This window comes from Rhineura floridana, chromosome 8 (genome assembly GCF_030035675.1).
Source record: "Rhineura floridana isolate rRhiFlo1 chromosome 8, rRhiFlo1.hap2, whole genome shotgun sequence".
NCBI classification, from domain to species: domain Eukaryota; kingdom Metazoa; phylum Chordata; class Lepidosauria; order Squamata; family Rhineuridae; genus Rhineura; species Rhineura floridana.
In genome coordinates, this window is record NC_084487.1 from 83,256,408 (window position 1) to 83,275,023 (window position 18,616).

At 40.1% G+C, this 18,616-nt stretch overlaps 1 protein-coding gene across 1 annotated transcript in view; it reads right to left on the reverse strand.

The window, feature by feature from the left end:
* Positions 1 to 18,223, reverse strand: part of PDZRN4 (PDZ domain containing ring finger 4) — a 385,430-nt gene extending 367,207 nt beyond the window's left edge. Inside the window, exon 1 of the mRNA XM_061639945.1 lies at positions 17,302 to 18,223. Coding sequence (XP_061495929.1) covers positions 17,302 to 18,006 — 705 coding nt within the window. The 5' untranslated portion in view covers positions 18,007 to 18,223. The remainder of the gene's footprint in view (positions 1 to 17,301) is intronic.
* Positions 18,224 to 18,616: the final 393 nt, after the last annotated feature.

The following is an 18,616-nucleotide window of genomic DNA, read 5'->3' on the forward strand; positions in this document are numbered from 1 at the left end:
TCCACGGAACTCCGTCGAGCTGTAGATTGCTGGATTTGATCAGGAATCCTCCTGAGATAAGAAGGCTTTTCTAGCAGCGGAAGACTGAGTCTGGATTTCCAACAGGCTGTGCTGAAAGTAAGCGAGACTTTTTTTCTTTCTCTTTTAAAAACGTTCTTAACGAGCTAGCCTCCTTCCGTCTAAATCTTATCAACTAACTTAAATTACTATCATAAAAGAGACTTGTTTACGAATCGGCAACTCAGAAACTTGGATGAGTCACACTTTTTTCGTATTATACAAAGCTAAGGAAGAAGGGAGCAATTCAAAGAACCTGCTTTATTTTTTATGACAAAAAGCTGGCTTAAAGCTGGAATTACAAAGATTAAATGGATAAGAGGCAACTTAATAGATAAGATGATTTGATTATTTGAAGGAAATATATCTGAGAATATTTTTCTTTATTTTTTTATCATTTTGGATTATTATTTTTTTTCTGAACGAATCTGCTGTTCGTGTATCTTACTAACTGCTGGATGCTGAGAACTGGATTTGTTTTACATTCCTGAATGTGCTGGAGATAAGAACGGTGTTGGTTAAACAGGCCTGGAATATTAACTTTTTTGTTGCTGGGAGAAAAGAAACTGTTTGCCTCTACATTGGCTAATAATAGAAAAGGTTTTTTTTTTCAAGAATGACAACTAGGAAAGTAGCCAAAGTTTTGGAGCGAAGAGTTTCAATTGATACACAGGAAGGGATGGACATGTTCCAGAAAATTATGGAGGGATTTAGTGATTTTAAACAAGAGTTGAAACAAGAGATGAAACAGGACAGACAACAACTTAAAGATGAATTTTGCAATATGAAAAAGGACTTTAAAAATTTACAAGATCATATTAAAACAGAAGTGGGTGAGATTAAAAATAACATTGGGCAATTAACACAGGATGTAAAAAATGTTAAAGATAAGGTGCAAACCTTAGAGAATAGAATTGATATTACAAATATGGAATTGGAAAAAATTTGGACTATATTGCTGTTATGGAACTTAGAGATAAAGAACATTGCTTGAGATTCCGTGCAATTCCTGAGGAAACAGGTGAAGATATCAGAGAGAAAATTGTTAATGCCTTGGCAAAATCCTTTGACAGGAACGAAGATCGGATGGAATTTGAAATAGATAAAGTTTATAGAATTAATTCCAGATATGCAACAATAAAAAAAATCCCAAGAGATGTGCTCGTTTATTTTTTAAAAAAGAGGACCAGAGATATGGTTTTGCAACATCATTTTAACAATGTCTTCAAAATTGACGGTAAAGAAATACAGGTGATGAAGGAAATTCCTGTTAGGCTTCTACGTAAGAGAAAAGATTACGCTTTCTTCACAGAAAAACTTAAACAATGTAAAATTCAATTTAGATGGGATGTTCCAGAGGGAATGATTTTTACATTTAGACAACAGAAGTATCGATTAAATACTGTTCAAAAAGCAAGGGATTTCTTGAGAAAAGCTTCAAAAGACATGGAAGAAGATAAACTCAAAGATATGGACATAATTCCTGGGAAACAAAGTCAACAGAAACAGGTAGAGGAAGAAAAGGATGATGATGGATCAAAGGGAGCAACAGGCACAGACTTTTCTAAAATACATGCTTAAAAATGGATTACAAATATCTAACTTGGAATATAAATGGAGCTAATTCGTCGCAGAAGAGAAAGTATTTCATTACTTGAAAAAAATAAAATTGGATATAATTTGTTTACAAGAAACTCATATTAAGAAGAAAGATTCTAAATATTTAATTTGTAAAAATTTGGGTGAAGAATTTATTTCGGCAGGATTAAAAAAAATGGTGTGGTTCTTTATATTAATTCACAATTGTCTCCTAAATTGATATTATTGGATGATAGTGGCAGATTTGTGGGAGTTGAAATCACCATTCAGGGTACAAAAATTTTGATAGTGGGCATTTATGCTCCTAATGAAGATAAAACAAGGTTTTATACTGGACTTATGGAAAAATTATCAGAGTTTGCATATGATCATTGGTGTGTCATGGGTGATTGGAATGGGGTAATCTCACCAAAAATGGATAGACTTTCTGAGAAAAATATTAAAGAGACACAGGGTAAATTGCCGAAGATCTGTTTCGAATTGATGGAAAATTTAGAATTGGTGGATGCTTGGAGATATATAAATGACAATGCAAAGGAATTTACTTACTTTTCAGAAAGACATAAAACATTTTCGAGGATTGATATGACTTGGATGTCTAAAAATTTAGTGAAAGATATTTCCAAGATGGATGTGTTACCAAAAACCTTTTTGGATCATAATCCAGTGATATTGACTTTAAAAAAAAAAATATTGGATTTAGATGGAGACTAAATGAATCTTTATTACAGAATGATAAAATAGTGCAGGAATGTAAGAAGAAATTAAAAGAGTTTTTTGAACACAATTTACATAAAGGAACAGATGAAAATATTGTTTGGGATAAAAGTAAAGCATTTATGAGGGGATATTTTATTAAATGTAATTCTGAACTAAAAAAGAAGAAACAACAGAAAATGCAATTAATCTTGGAAGAAATAAAACAAAAAGAGGAAGAATTGAAAAAGAATCCAACTAAAGCTTCTACTGTAAATCAAATTAAAATGTTACAGAAACAAGTGTCAATGTTGACAGTTAGAGAAATTGAAAGGAAATTAAATTTTGCTAAACAAAGTACTTTTGAATTTGCAAATAAACCGGGGAAATTGCTAGCATATAAATTAAGAAAAGAACGACAAAAAAATCTTATTTTAAAGATACAAGAAGGAGATGAGATGTTGACAGACAATTTAAAAATCCAAAGGGTTTTCCATCAATATTATTCAACTTTGTACAAGTGTCAGGAAATTCCCTCAGAAAAAATAGAAGTGTATATATCCAAACAGAATTTGCCTAAAATTACAGATCTTCAGAGACAAGCTATTAATGGTCCTATTACGTCAAGAGAAATATCTGAGGCTATAAGTAAAATTAAATTAGGAAAGGCACCAGGACCGGATGGACTATCAGCAATGTATTACAAATGCTTGGAGGAGGAACTTTTACTACCTTTACAGTATACAATGAATTCTATTTTACAAGAGGGGAAGATACCGGATAGTTGGGAAAATGCCAATATAACATTAATACCTAAAGAGGAGCAGGATTTAACCAAAACAAAAAATTATCGGCCAATATCTTTATTGAATAATGACTATAAAATTTTTACAATGATTTTGGCTGAAAGAATGAAAATAATATTGCAACAATTTATTCAGGAAGATCAAGCGGGGTTTTTACCTAAAAGACAATTACGTGATAACGTCAGGAATGTTTTGAATGTGTTGGAATATCTAGAACAACGAAATGACATACAAGCTGCTTTGATTTTCTTGGATGCTGAGAAAGCATTTGATAATTTGAATTGGAAATTTATGTTTAACGTTCTAGAGCAAATGGATTTTGAAGATAATTTTATAAAATGGATCAGATCGATTTATACATCACAGAAGGCACAGATAATTGTCAATGGGGATTTAACAGACCGATGTGAAATACAAAAGGGTACAAGACAGGGATGTCCATTGTCCCCCCTTCTTTTTATTCTGGTTTTAGAAGTGCTGCTTAGAGACATAAGGCAAGACAAAAGGATTTCGGGAATAAAGATAAAAAAAGAGGAATATAAATTGAGAGCATTTGCTGATGACTTGATAATTGTATTAGAAAATCCCTTGGAAGGAATCAAAGTATTGATGGATAAACTAGAAGAATTTGGACCATTAGCAGGATTTAAGATTAATAATCAAAAAACGAAGATGTTGGTGAAAAATTTATCTTTAAGAGATCAAAAAGAGTTAATGGAGAAGATAGATTTTAAAATAGAAGAAAAGGTGAAATATTTAGGTATCATTATGACAAATAAAAATTCAAAGTTGTTTCATAATAACTATGAAAAACTATGGACAGAGATTAAGAAAGATTTGTTAAAATGGGATAAATTACAGTTGTCATTAATGGGTAGAATATCTGTAATAAAAATGAATGTATTGCCCAGAATGATGTTTCTATTTCAAACAATACCTGTCATATCCTCTGATCTACCTTTCAAACAATGGCAAAAAGATATTTCTAAATTTGTTTGGCAGGGGAAAAAACCAAGAGTTAAATTCAAATTATTACAAGACGCCAAAGAAAGAGGAGGGCTGGGATTACCAAATTTGAGACTTTATTTTGCTGCTTGTTGCTTAGTCTGGATAAAGGAATGGATTCTGTTGAGGAATAAAAGATTATTGGATTTGGAGGGTCACAACCTGAAGTGGGGATGGCATGGATATCTATGGTATGATAAAGTAAAAGTTAATGTGGATTTTAATAATCATTTTATAAGACGTCCTTTGTTGAATATATGGAATAAATATAAAACAAGGTTTTTTTCGAAAATACCACTATGTGTTTCAAGTCAAGAAGCATTTTATAGAAGAGAAATGGCTGGAAAAGAGAAATGGTTAACTTACCAAGAACTATTAGAAAATGTGCATGGTGAATATATAATGAAAGAGAGAGAACAACTAATAAAGGAAGGATATAGTTCACAATGGTTTGCCTATTTACAATTGTTAGAAAGATTCAAAATGGACAAGACAAGAAAATGTATGGGTTTGAAATAAATAAATCTGATTTTGAAATAGGTTTGTGTACAAATGATGAATGTATAATTGCAAAAATGTATAAATTTTTATTGAAAATGGACATGGAAGAAGAACAAGTAAAAGAGTGTATGGTTAAGTGGGCAAAAAATTTTGGTTATAATATACAAATGGATCAATGGGGAAATATGTGGAAAAAAGGTTTGAAATTTACATTATGCTATAATCTTAAAGAAATTTTTTATAAAATGATGTATCGTTGGTATATGGCTCCAGAAAAGTTGTCAAAAATGTATAGTAATGTTTCTAATGTATGTTGGAAATGTAAACAACAAGAAGGATCTTTTTATCATATGTGGTGGTTGTGTAAACAGGCAAAATTATTTTGGGCACAGATAGGTAGGATGATGCAAAAAATCTTAAAGATAAATATTCAGTCAAAACCAGAATTTTTTTTATTGGGTTTTATGGATAAACAAAAGGAAAAGAAATATGGAAGAATAATATTATATATGATCACGGCAGCAAGATTACTATATGCACAAAAGTGGAAAATGGATTCGATACCAACAATGGAAGAATGGCTATTGAAATTAATGGACTTAGTTGAGATGGACAAACTGACATGTCTTATTAGAGAAAAAACGACAGATACATTTCTTAAGGAATGGAAGCCTCTTTTGGACTTTTTGTTGAAAGAAAAAAATGAAATGATGATAATGGGATTTGACGATTAATTAAGATAGACTTTGGAAAAAAGTGAATTTCGTATGTTTTAGGAGACAGGTTTGATATATATTATATAACTTATAGCTGATCTGTAACAAATCGGAAGTCAAGTTTTTCTTTTTCTTTTTATTTTTTTTCTGTTGTATTGTTTTTGTTGTATTTGTATTTGTTTTATAAAATCTGAATAATAAAAAATTATTATAATAAAAAAAAATAAACTACACTTTCCAGGATCTTTGGGGGAAGCCATGACTATTTAAAGTTGAAAAAAGTGTCCGCTGTGGGTGTGGCCCCCTGATTAGCCAAGCCAAACAGCTGTTGGTCTGGCTTTTAGAACACTGATGTGTTACTGAGCATGCCCGTGCTTATCATTAATTTCAATGTTAAATTTCTTAAATTAATTAAAAATCAGCCATGCATTTTTTAAAACTTTTAAACTGCAGAAGATGAATGTCAGAATATGGGGCAAGATCAGTAACAGGATTACAGGTACTTTGTGAACATGGCTGGTTTTTTAGTTTATTTCAACAGATTATGAGACCACTGACAGAAAAAAAGTCCAGCAGGGGTCTGGATTTTTTTCCTCTTGTTTTACACATTGAACTCTCTTTTTTTTTTTTTACAATAATTTTTATTCAAATTTTCATAAAACATAGAAAACAAAATCATAAAACATTCAAAGACAAAAAACAAAACAAAACAAAAATGATTAAACAAAAAAAAATAAAATGTTGACTTCCCATTTGTCACAGATCAAATCAGTTATAGGTCTACAATATATAACAATCCTGTCTCTTAAATCATATTATAAAATCACTTTCCTCCAGTAGTTATCTTAATTAATCATCAAATCTCATAAACATTACTTTATTCTTTCCACAAAAAGTCAAAGAGAGGTTTCAATTCTTTAAGAAATATATCTATCAATTTTTCTCCAAATAAACATGTCAATTAATCCATCTCGTTAATAATTATAATAATCTTATTGTCATAACCATAGTCCAAATAAACATTTCGATTAATCCATCTCATCAGAATCTGTTAGGTCCAATAATTTCAATAGCCATTATCCCTATTAGTTCCATCTTCCATCTTCAATAGTCCTGTTAAGTCCAGTAATTTGTGTCCAATCTTCCATTATCAGTATTCCATAATAATCTTGCTGTTGTAGCCATAGTCATATAATAAGAGTCTGATGGGAATTTCCTCTATCCCAAATATTTTCTTGCCATCCATTCTGAATAAGTTGCTGAAATACTGTTGTAAAGTCATATCTGTGTTCTTCTTTTTTACAAAATGCACTGGCTCATCTCTTAAGAGTTTTTCCATTGTCACATGGCTGCAGTTAATTCCATAGATTTTCTCTATATCAAGCTCCATCACATCATTCCAGTCCAGAAGATTATCCAAGCCATTGATAACTTTATCTCTAATATCTTCATTAATTTCTTCAGAGATAACGTTAAATTCCAAACAGTAGATTTTATTTCTAAAATCCATAAACTCCAGATCTTTTTCCAATTCCACATTTGTTCCAATCTCCAGGGCTTGTATCTTCCCTTTATTTTTTCTTTTCTCATCTCTGATCTCATTCTCCTCTCTCACAGGATCCCCTATTTCTTTAAGCTCCTGCGTCATTTTGCTCAGTTCAATTTTCAGCTCCTTACTACCCTGTCGCAGGGTTTGTTTCGTTATCTCAATCTCATCCATTATTTTCTGAAACATAATTACTTCCAGATTCTCAGCCACTTTCTTGATTGCCATTTTTAAAACCACGAAAACAAAGCAAAACAAAAATAAAGAAGAACCACTTCTTATTTCAGCAACAATTGGGTTAATATTCCAGGCTTGATGACATCACAGTATAAACAGAGCAACCTGCCTTATCTCTCTATGTTCAAGAATGCAAAACAAATTTAGTTCCCAGCATCAAAACAGTTAGTGGCGTCGTGAAGAAGCAGATTCGTCAAAATAAAATAGACCAAAAAGAGAATAGTCCCAGACAATACAATATTCCTCGGAATAGAAATCAGGAATAGAAATCCCTCTTCTGTTTATTATCTTTAGAATGCACTTCCAGGACAGCTTTTTGCGACAGAAACAGAGATAAGCTGTTAATTTCGTGAATAACAGAGAAGAGCTATATCTCACCCAGAAGTTGTCCAAAGCCGATCAATCTGACAAATCTCCTTTTGCTGCAACAATTTAAACCAAGTAAAAAAAATAATAGAAAGAAGGGTGCTTGCCTGTTAGTCCGTTCTCTCTTTAAAGAAAAGATAAACGTATCGCTTAAGCAGATAGAGCTTGTTAGGAAGTCCGTCCGGCATTGTTGGCTGGACCTTATCTCATAAATTAATGAAATCCAGTCCTCCCAACAAAAACAGGCTTTGAGGTTGATCTCTACGTTTCTCCCTGCCCGGGAGAAATTTCATCAGTCAAAAAAAAAAATATTCTGACTGATTTATATCTGAATAAGCTTCTTTTGAGGCGGGAGCCCGTCCCAAAAGCAGGCACAAGCGAAGTCACCCTTCCCGGAAGTCGTTTTACACATTGAACTCTCAATTCTCTCTGACTGTTTTGTGTATCACCATGAAAACTTAGATGCTTGTTAAGCAAGCATTTCTGAATTCAGGACTGTAAGTTTAGTAAGATTTTGTTTTGAAATGAGCTTATCGGAAGCAGCAGAATGGCATGAGGGTATTTTCAATTTAACATGGCAGAACATGAAAAACCCATGCTGGTTAAAGTACACAGCCACTCTCGTGGCTGTATATTCAATACACTTTTTGCTCTGAACTTAGCCAGTGCTATCCATGCTGGCTATGGCTACTCTTGTGGCTGTATAATATAGTTAAAACATTAAAACATTAATTAAGTGTGTGACTGACAGTAGTTAAAGCATTAAAAATCAATAAAATGTATTGCCTAAAATCTAGCACTAGCAGCATAACAGTATTTCAAAAGAACTGAACTGTTCCAAGATACAAAGACCCCATAGTTATAAAAGGCCTTGGAGAATAAAAAAGTTTTCATGTGGTGTTAACAGGATGTTAATGTCGGTGTCAGACAAGCTTCACCGGGGAGGGCATTCCATAATAAGGGTGCCGTCACCTAAAAGGTGTCTATCTCTTTAACAGCCACCTGCCTCACTTCTTTAGGTGGGGGAACCTAAATAATCACAGATAACATAGATAATAACGATGACCTTTCTGAGCTGATGTAAAGGTTACATATATAATGTATGTAAGCACTTATAAAAAGCATACAAATATATATAAATAGCCTTTTAAAAGTTTTGTTTGTTCTTAAGTAAGATTTTGTGATAAGCTAACTATGTATTATTGTTATTTCTGTTTAGTTTCCTTTGATATTATTGCTTGCTTTTTCACTTGGCTTATCTGAGAGCCAATGTGGTGTAGTGGTTAAGGTGTTGGGCTATGACCTGGGAGACCAGGGTTTGAATCCCCACACAGCCATGAAGCTCCCTGGGTGACCTTGGGCCAGTCACTGCCTCTCAGCCTCAGAGGAAAGCAATGGTAAAACCACCTCTGAATACCGCTTACCATGAAAACCGTATTCAGAGGGTCGCCATAAGTCGGGATCGACTTGAAGGCAGTACATTTCCATTTTTATCTGTTTTAATTTATGCAATACTTCTGGTGCTCCTTATGGCAGAGCATGCAGCTAATAAGCCTTGAAATAAACTAACTAACTAACTAACTAAAAACCACCACCACCATCACCAAATAACCCAGTAGGCAGGTTTTTCACTGGTAGCTCTAGTTTGGTGGTATGCCCTCCCTGATATGAAAGGTCCCACTACTTTTGGCTTTCTACAGGCTTGAAGACACACATGTTCAGGCATGTATTCCCCTAATCTCATGACTTGAATCTTCTGTTTAATTGTTTTTATTGCTGTTTTAACTGTTTTGTTATGCTTTTTATTGGATATTTTAATTATGGATATTTTAATGTTTTGATGAAACTGTTTATCATGTATTATAATTATGAGTTGATATTTTATAATGGATTTTATACTTTTAAGCCAAAAAGCATACAATAGTAGTAGCAGCAATAATAATAATAATACTTTTTAAAAAAAATCTTGTCTTGAATCACAGATTCCAGAAACAGTATTTCAGTAATTATACATAGTAAAGGAGCTGTAGTGACTATTCAGTTGTCTTATACAAAGTCGAAGAATTATACTAACAACTTTACGTCACTGTGAAGGTCAGTGGATTGTGCTAGTTCCAAAGACAGCAAAGCTGTTCAAATCCTTTCTGCTGGTTGTTGCTTCCCAAAAGTAAGCAACAAAGTATATAACTCTCCTAAGTGGAGCTCAAGTTTCACTGAAATCACTGCTCACCATTGCAGAAAGTAACAGTTTCAGGACTCCCAAAGGATATTTCAATCTTTAATATAAAGAAAGGCTGAAGACAAGAGAAATTAAATTCATAGATGTTATGCACAACAAGCTGTCTTAATCACTTCATTTATTTAATCAAAAGCAATGATTCCATGCATTTCAGTGCAGCTCATGCTGTCAGGTTTAACAAAAAGGTACAGGATGACATCCAATCTGTTCTTCCAGAGCATATTTGGAAGGGAAGGGACAGCACAAGAGCTTCAGGGGCAGAGCTTGGAAAAGTTACTTTTTTGAACTACAACCCCCATCAGCCCAATCCAATGGCCATGCTGGCTGGGGCTGATGGGAGTTGTAGTTTTTTAAAAAAAGTAACTTTTCCAAGCTCTGTTCAGGGGCAAAGGAGAATCACTGAAAATTGCCTCTTTCCCCTTTCCACTGATGTATGTTTTCCACCAGCAGAGGAAGCATCACTGAATACCACCCTTAGATTGTACAACTGATGTTATAGCCCTATGCGTACTTAGTGGGAAGCAAGAACCACTGAACAATGTGTGACATACATTTGTGCAAAATGCATAAGACTAGACTGTTAGAACTGCAACAGTAAACTATGCTGTTTGACAAATTAAAGCCACCTTACTGGACAAGATATATTTGTATATAAAATAACTATCTACACTTCAAGGAGTAAGGATGCCGCATTCATGCTTTAACTGACCAGTATGCCTTGAAACAATGTATATAGTTAGTAACATTGAGAACAAACTGATTAGTATCCCGATAGACTTCTGCTGTCCTGAATTATTTATACACAGATCTGTCACCAGCTTAGCCAAGTCTCTCTCATCTTACTTTTGAATTCCTCTTGATGATATAGACAAAATTCACCACAGGAGTCACAGCAAATATAGTGTTATGAGCATGGGGGTTGGAATGGATGATCCCTGTGGGTCCCCTTTCCAGACTCTGATTTGGAATCTTGTGCTTTGGAATGAGGAACTCGCTCCGCTGGTCAGATGAGTCGTTTGTTAAGCTAATAGAGTGGCCAGGTAGGGTAATGAGTCTATCAGTTGCCCAGAAACTGGTGAATGGGCCAGGAAGACCCTTTTGTCATTGAAACTCTTCAGGAGAGCCACCCCCCCTCCTGACTGCCAGGGGAGGTTTGTGTTTTTAGTGTGGGCACGAATTGCTGGGATCTGGAGGCAGGAAGAGAGGCTGGCTCTCTGTATCATGGCTATAGGATGCCTCCTGTAACACTGATGGGAAAACTGGATATTGGACTGCTGATGCCTTGAACCCCTCCATCCTAAGCTCAGATTGGAATGTGTGTAAATAAATAAACCATATTTCCTAAAGACACCGCAGTCTCTTTCATGGAATAAGAGGAGAGGTCCTCTTGTGGATAAGGAATTGGTTAAGAAGCAGAAAGCAGAGAGTAGGAATAAACAGACAGTTCTCCCAATGGACGGCTGTAGAAAATGGAGTCCCTCAAGGATCGGTATTGGGACCTGTACTTTTCAACTTGTTCATTAATGACCTAGAATTAGGAGTGAGCAGTGAAGTGGCCAAGTTTGCTGATGACACTAAATTGTTCAGGGTTGTTAAAACAAAAAGGGATTGCGAAGAGCTCCAAAAAGACCTGTCCAAACTGAGTGAATGGGCAGAAAAATGGCAAATGTAATTCAATATAAACAAGTGTAAAATTATGCATATTGGAGCAAAAAATCTTAATTTCACATATACGCTCATGGGGTCTGAACTGGCGGTGACCAACCAGGAGAGAGACCTCGGGGTTGTAGTGGACAGCACGATGAAAATGTCGACCCAGTGTGCGGCAGCTGTGAAAAAGGCAAATTCCATGCTAGGGATAATTAGGAAAGGTATTGAAAATAAAACAGCCGATATCATAATGCCGTTGTATAAATCTATGGTGCGGCCGCATTTGGAATATTGTGTACAGTTCTGGTCGCCTCATCTCAAAAAGGATATTATAGAGTTGGAAAAGGTTCAGAAGAGGGCAACCAGAATGATCAAGGGGATGGAGCGACTCCCTTACGAAGAAAGGTTGCAGCATTTGGGGCTTTTTAGTTTAGAGAAAAGGCGGGTCAGAGGAGACATGATAGAAGTGTATAAAATTATGCATGGCATTGAGAAAGTGGATAGAGAAAAGTTCTTCTCCCTCTCTCATAATACTAGAACTCGTGGACATTCAAAGAAGCTGAATGTTGGAAGATTCAGGACAGACAAAAGGAAGTACTTCTTTACTCAGCGCATAGTTAAACTATGGAATTTGCTCCCATAAGATGCAGTAATGGCCACCAGCTTGGATGGCTTTAAAAGAAGATTAGACAAATTCATGGAGGACAGGGCTATCAATGGCTACTAGCTGTGATGGCTGTGCTCTGCCACCCTAGTCAGAGGCAGTATGCTTCTGAAAACCAGTTGCCGGAAGCCTCAGGAGGGGAGAGTGTTCTTGCACTCGGGTCCTGCTTGCGGGCTTCCCCCAGGCACCTGGCTGGCCACTGTGAGAACAGGATGCTGGACTAGATGGGCCACTGGCCTGATCCAGCAGGCTCTTCTTATGTTCTTATGTTCCACTGACCTTCTTCCCAAAGGAAACCAAACCCTGGATGAGCGCAGGGACCCCGGAAATCTCACCGCTCAGAGATTGGGGAGGTGCACAACACTGGTGTTAGAAGTGGGATTGAGTTTCCTAGAAGAAACAGTGGGAGCAAGGTGTGCCTGAGCTAAAATGGAGGGCGAAACAGCAATCTCCTGGAACAGCTAAGATTGATTTTCCAGCTGCAAGCAGAGCAAAGGCGACAAGAGCGCCAGGAGGACCAGTAGCAAAGGCAACGAGAGAGCCAGGAGAGCTGGCAACGAATGAGGAAGATATTGGGAAGCACCTTTGGAGGGGAAAAGGAGACTCCATGTGAGGATCATAAAATCATAGAATAGTAGAGTTGGAAGCGGCCTATAAGGCCATCGAGCCCAACCCCCTGCTCAATGCAGGAATCCAAATCAAAGCATTCCCAACAGATGGCTGTCCAGCTGTCTCTTGAATGCCTCCAGTGTCGGAGAGCCCACTACCTCTCTAGGTAATTGGTTCCATTGTCATATGTCTCTAACAGTTAGGAAGTTTTTCCTGATGTCCAGTTGAAATCTGGCTTCCTGCAACTGAGCCCATTATTCCATGTCCTGCACTCTAGGACGATCGAGAAGAGATCCCGGCCCTCCTCTATGTGACAACCTTTCATGAAGAGTGCTATCATATCTCCCCTCAGTCTTCTCTTCTCCAGGCTAAACATACCTAGTTCTTTCAGTCTCTCCACATAGGGCTTTGTTTTCAGTCCCCTGATCATCTTTGTTGCCCTCCTCTGAACCCGTTCCAGTTTGTCTGCATCCTTCTTGAAGTGTGGAGACCAGAACTGGACGCATTATTACCAGAACTGGATGCAGTATTACCAGAACTGGATGCAGGATGTGAGAGCCCTGCCAGATCAGCCGCTACAAGGGGTCAAGAGTGACCCAGGAGTCCAGCTGCAGAGCACCCAGACTGGGGTGGCTAAAGAGATCCAGAAAGTGGATGGACAGCTGGACGACTTGGACTGCGAGGAGTTGCAGTCAGTAGCGAGGAGGAAGAAGAAGTTTTGATTGTCCAGGAGCCTGCCAGGGGAGAAGATAACAGAAAGCAGGAAATAAAGCCCCAAGAGTTGAAGGAAGACAGGTTGGAAAATGAAGAGGAAGATGCCGTGGAAGAAAGTGGGATAGAGGCTGGGGAAGAGCAGCTGTTAATAGATTTCTTCGCCTCATGTGTGCCAGCTGTGGAAGAGGAAGTGCAGGAGGAAAAGTTTGAGGCGTGTGTACTAGAGGAGCAGCCAGTGCCTGGAGAAATGGCTGTGCAAGAAAAAGTGCAGGAGCAAAAGCCTGAGGTGGGAGTGCAAGTCTAAGAAGAGCTCCCAGCGCCTGGAGAGATGGGTGAGATAAAATTCCCAAGTGACTTTGCCCCTTGGGTGCCCCATAATGGTCTTATAGGGTGGGATGCAGCTCCTATGATGGGTGCAGTCCCTGGCCAAATTCCAGCAGTGAGAGGCACCCAGCACCCTGTGAGTTTGGAGGGCAAGAGACACTGGGAGGGTTACCTGCTTCTGTTTGGGCCCATGTTTCACACTGGAGATTGCGAGGGAGTACAGAGAAGATTTCTTTCTGCCAACCTGGGTGGGCTAGGCCAGCTAATCCTGAAGAAGATGCCCCCAGACAAAGACTTGTGGCAGGACTCTGATTTGGAGTTTGGAGCAGGAGATGAAGTGGCTTAAAGACTTTTCCCAGAGCAGAGAGTGGGAGGAAAATGGCTACAGTCTGCCGTGTGCTAATGAGGAAACAAATCTGTCCTTGGATATGAGTCTCAAGACCCTGCAGGCAGCAGCAGGGATCAGCTTCGACTGGGAACTCCATGAAGTTCCAAGACAAAGGGCCATGTGGGCGACCGCATCGTTTGGGGGTGGGGGTTATGCATATGGAACTGTGTACTGATCTGCTGTAGGAATTCTTCAGATGGTTTTAGTATTGCCTTTTGAAATGCTGTTGATTTGTGTTTTTTGCATGCTGTGGGGATATGAACTGTTTAATGATTTTTTAGGAATTATGCTGATAGGTTTTTGCAATAAGGTTTTAATGTTAAGATTTACTATTCTGTGTCTGTTAGATTGTGAGTGTGTGTACAACTGTTTGGGGGAGCTCCAAGAAAGAAGAGGAAGCCTAAAGAGGGAGCAGTTAATTGAAAACGTGCTGAAAGGGATGGACTGTTTTTGTCGTTGTGTGGGAATGCAACTGTATTTCTATGACTATGCTTTTAATGGCGTATATTTCAATGTCTGACTAACCTGTACCTGTTATTTCTTTGTAGGGAAAGCTGTTATTCTGTTGTTTGTTTGCAGGTCTGGGACAGACCTTTTCGGGGAAGGGGGTAGTGTTGTGAGTTTGGGGTTGGAATGGATGATCCCTGTGGGTCCCCTTTCCAGACTCTGATTTGGAATCCTGTGCCTTGGAATGAGGAACTCGTTCCGCTGGTCAGATGAGTCTATTGTTAAGCTAATAGAGTGGCCAGGTAGGATAATGGGTCTATCAGTTGCCCAGAAACTGGTGAATGGGCCAGGAAGACCCTTTTGTCATTGAAACTCTTCAGGAGAGCCTTCCTCCCCCCCCCCCCGGCTGCCAGGGGAGGCTTGTGTTTTTAGTGTGGGTACGAATTGCTGGGATCTGGAGGCAGAAAGAGAGGCTGGCTCTCTGCATCATGGCTATAGGGTGCCTCCTGTAACACTAATGGGGAAACTGGATATTGGACTGCTGATGCCTTGAACCCCTCCATCCTAAGCTCAGATTGGAATGTGTGTAAATAAATAAACCATATTTCATAAAGACACCACAGTCTCCGCTGACCTTCCCATAGGAAACCAAACCCTGGATGAGCGCAGGGATCCTGGAAATCTCACCGCTTGGAGATTGGGGACGCATGCAAAAATATTCCACAAATGCAAGTATTCATAAATTTGCAGCCAATATAAAGAGACAAGATACGCAATTTCCAAAACATTAAGGGGGAAAATAAAGATAAAACTCAAGTTTTACCAACTGCCTATATTACTATCTGCATCTTCCTACAAGATTTATCCCCCTGCCCAAAATTTAAGAACTGATGAAGAATGTAAGAATGTAAGAGTTGTTTCCATCATTTTAAGACATTTAGATGTCTTAACTTTTCAAGAATAATAAAAGGCCCACTAATGGTTAAAATTAAAGACCAGCCATTGTGCAGGTGCTGGATTACTTTTCAATAAACAGCAAGTGACAGCAAAGCTCCATGAATTGATTCTGTTTCCTGTGTCTCTGCTTGTGCACACAGACACTGCCGTGTTGCTGCACAGTTTAGATTTGTTGTCAGAAAATCAAGTACTCAGTGGAAATACAAAAGAAAGTTATTTCACAAGATCTAGGACAACAACTCCACCTAAATGGTAGCATTGCCACAGGTTGCATCTCAAAACATACAACCAGGCTAAGAAGAACCTTAGAAAAAGAGGCTCCACCACAGGCATTATCAGGTGTGCTCCTCTTACCTTTTTCTACAGTACTGTCCAAAACAGCACCCCTAGTTTCACTCAGACTGAGCCATCAGTTTCTGGGAGAATGGAATGGAATGTGGCTGCAAAAGAGCAACTTAAGCAAAGCAAGTCAAGCAGAAGCAATTTCAAAGAAAAGTGTTTGGCTTATAAACGGAAGCTAAACATCCAGTATCTCTTTTCAATACCAGATGTAAAATAATAAGAATGACAGCATCTTTGAGTGAATTTCTCCATCACCGAATATACCAACCACACAGAGAAGGGAAAACATTTTCAAGGGAAAGCTTTCAAGCAACGCTCCCCTTCCAAAATCATAAGTAGTGAGACTCAAGCAAAATGACATTTGCTGAACTGAGCACATTTCTAATGCTGGGATAGGAGAAAGGCAATTTTCTTAAACTCAGAGGCATCACCTTGTACACCTGAGACACTGAAAACAAGTTCTAAGGCTAGGTCAGCAAGGCTAAGCCTTTTGGATTGTTACAACCTCTCCCCCTCTCCACTCCTTTAAAACTGCTATGGAAAAAATTCCTCAGATATAGATTTTGTCTGTTTAGACACTAAGCCCTAGCTGAAGAGGAGTGGGCTCAGAAGAGGCTGAAGTGAGTTACTTCACTGACACCAAGAAACAGAAAGATGGAGCTGCTGAGGGACAGGTCTCCTCTTCTTTAAGAACATAATTGAGAGCTTTGCTGGATAAGCCCATATAACCATCCTGCTTCCCACAGCAGCCAGCCAACTGGTGGCCCAGGAAATTATTTCCACAAAGCCCAAACACAAGCCGGACATGAAGGCAACAGCCCTACCCTGCCATTGCCCCCATCCTGGCAACTAGTATTCAGAGGTATACTGGCTCTGACTATGAAGAGGTACTCGCTGGTCATCTGCACCAGGGCCCCACTCGGTAGAATGAACAGTCTGCCAGGCTGGCTGGCTTGCCACATTTTGAAGTGAAGTAGTAATACACATTGCCTTCTACTACAGCCTTCCCCAACCTGGCACCCTCCAGGTGTTGCTGGACTACAACTCCCATCATCGTCCCGGGGGGTGGTGGAGGTAGTGTGGTGTATTGCTGGGTTACTGGACTAAGGCCTGAGAGACCAAGGGTCAAATCCCCAGCCAGCCATGAAGCTTGCTGGGTGACCTTGGGCCAGTCACAGTCTCTCAGCCTAACCTACCTCACAGGGTTATTGTGAGGATAAAACGGAGAGGGAGGAGAACCATGTATGCCACCTTGAGCTCCTTGGAGGAAAGGTGGGATATAAACGTAATAATCAAACAGACTGATTAATATAATATAAATAGGGGATTATGGGAGTTGCAGACACCTGAAGGGCACCAGCCTAGGAAAGAGGCTAAAGAGCCCGTCCATCTGTAAGAAGCTCAAAGTCTACAACCACCTAACAGCACCCCTGCTCACCTCACTGAGGTCGTGGTTCCCGGCGATGCTGCTGAGATGACTGACGTACTGTTTGAATTTCTGCCTGTACCTGAGCGCCGTCAGCTGCACCTCGCTCCGCAGCGCCGCCAGCTGGCCCAGCAGCGTCGCCTCCCTCACGCACCACTGCAGGGCCCGCCCTTTGGCCGCCGACTCCAGCCGGGCGTCAGCGCTCCGCCGGGTGCGCACCGCACGCGCGCAACAGCCCGCGCTCCCCTCGTCGCCGGCGCCACAGCGCGCCTCCTCTCCTGGCTGCAGCGGCTGCGGCTCTTGCCATCCTCCACAGCCCTTCACCTGGCAGATGCTCTCGCGCATGTGGAGATCCTCCAGCAGCAGCACCTCGCGGAGGCGGCGACACCCGGCCGGACTGTAGTCGCAGCTCTCGACGTGCGCCGCAAGCTGATGGAGCGGCACGCGCCGGCGGCAGCCCCGCGCGCTGTAGTCGCACTTGGCGGCCAGGCGCAGCACGAGGTTCTCGAGGGGCAGCACCCGGTGCAGCTCCTGGCCGGAGATGGGCTTGCACCGCAAAGGGCACAGCCGTCGCCGCGCCGCCCACGGCAGGAGGCAGCCGGCGCAGAAGACGTGCCCGCATGGGGTGGACAGGGGCTCCTCCAGCACTTGGCCGCAGAGCTTGCACTTCAGCGCCGGGTCCACCGGCTCCGCAAAGCGATCCGCGTCGAGACCCATGGCAGGAGGGCGAGGGGAAAGTTTAAGGGATGCAATCACGGCTGCGCCCTCCCTCCGTTGCCGTCTTCTTGAGCTCGCGACTCCAAGCCACGGGAAGGAGGCGGAGAAAACGTAAAGTGGGGCTGGAGCGGGAAGGGGAGATCGCCGGTCGTAGTTTGTTTGCCTTGAAGTTTCGAGCTGCTCGCCAGTTCCTCGGATGCTGCCGTATTCCCTCGAATAGGCGCTGCCGTCTAATTGCTCTTCTCTTTCTACGCTGTCAACACCTCCACCCTTCCGTTGCCTGTGAGCCGGGGGAGGGGGCGGAGAAGGAAGCGGCTGTCTCGCCCCTCTTTGGAGAGATGAAAAACCAGCGCTCTAGTTTACATCCGACTGTGAGGAGGGTGGGGAGACAAAGAGCCGAGAAAAAAGCCAATGAATGAGAGTACGCCAAACGCCGGGACCTTTTCCTCCACCGTATTCTTTGCAAGTAGTTCCCGTGGATCCCAATGGCTCTTAATTCCGAGTAAGTGGACATGGGACTGTAGACTGTTGCTAAACTTGGATCTCAGATCACCGTGACTCAGCCCTGGGTTTACTTTAATGCATTGCCAGGGCTACTCGTGAAGCTAGA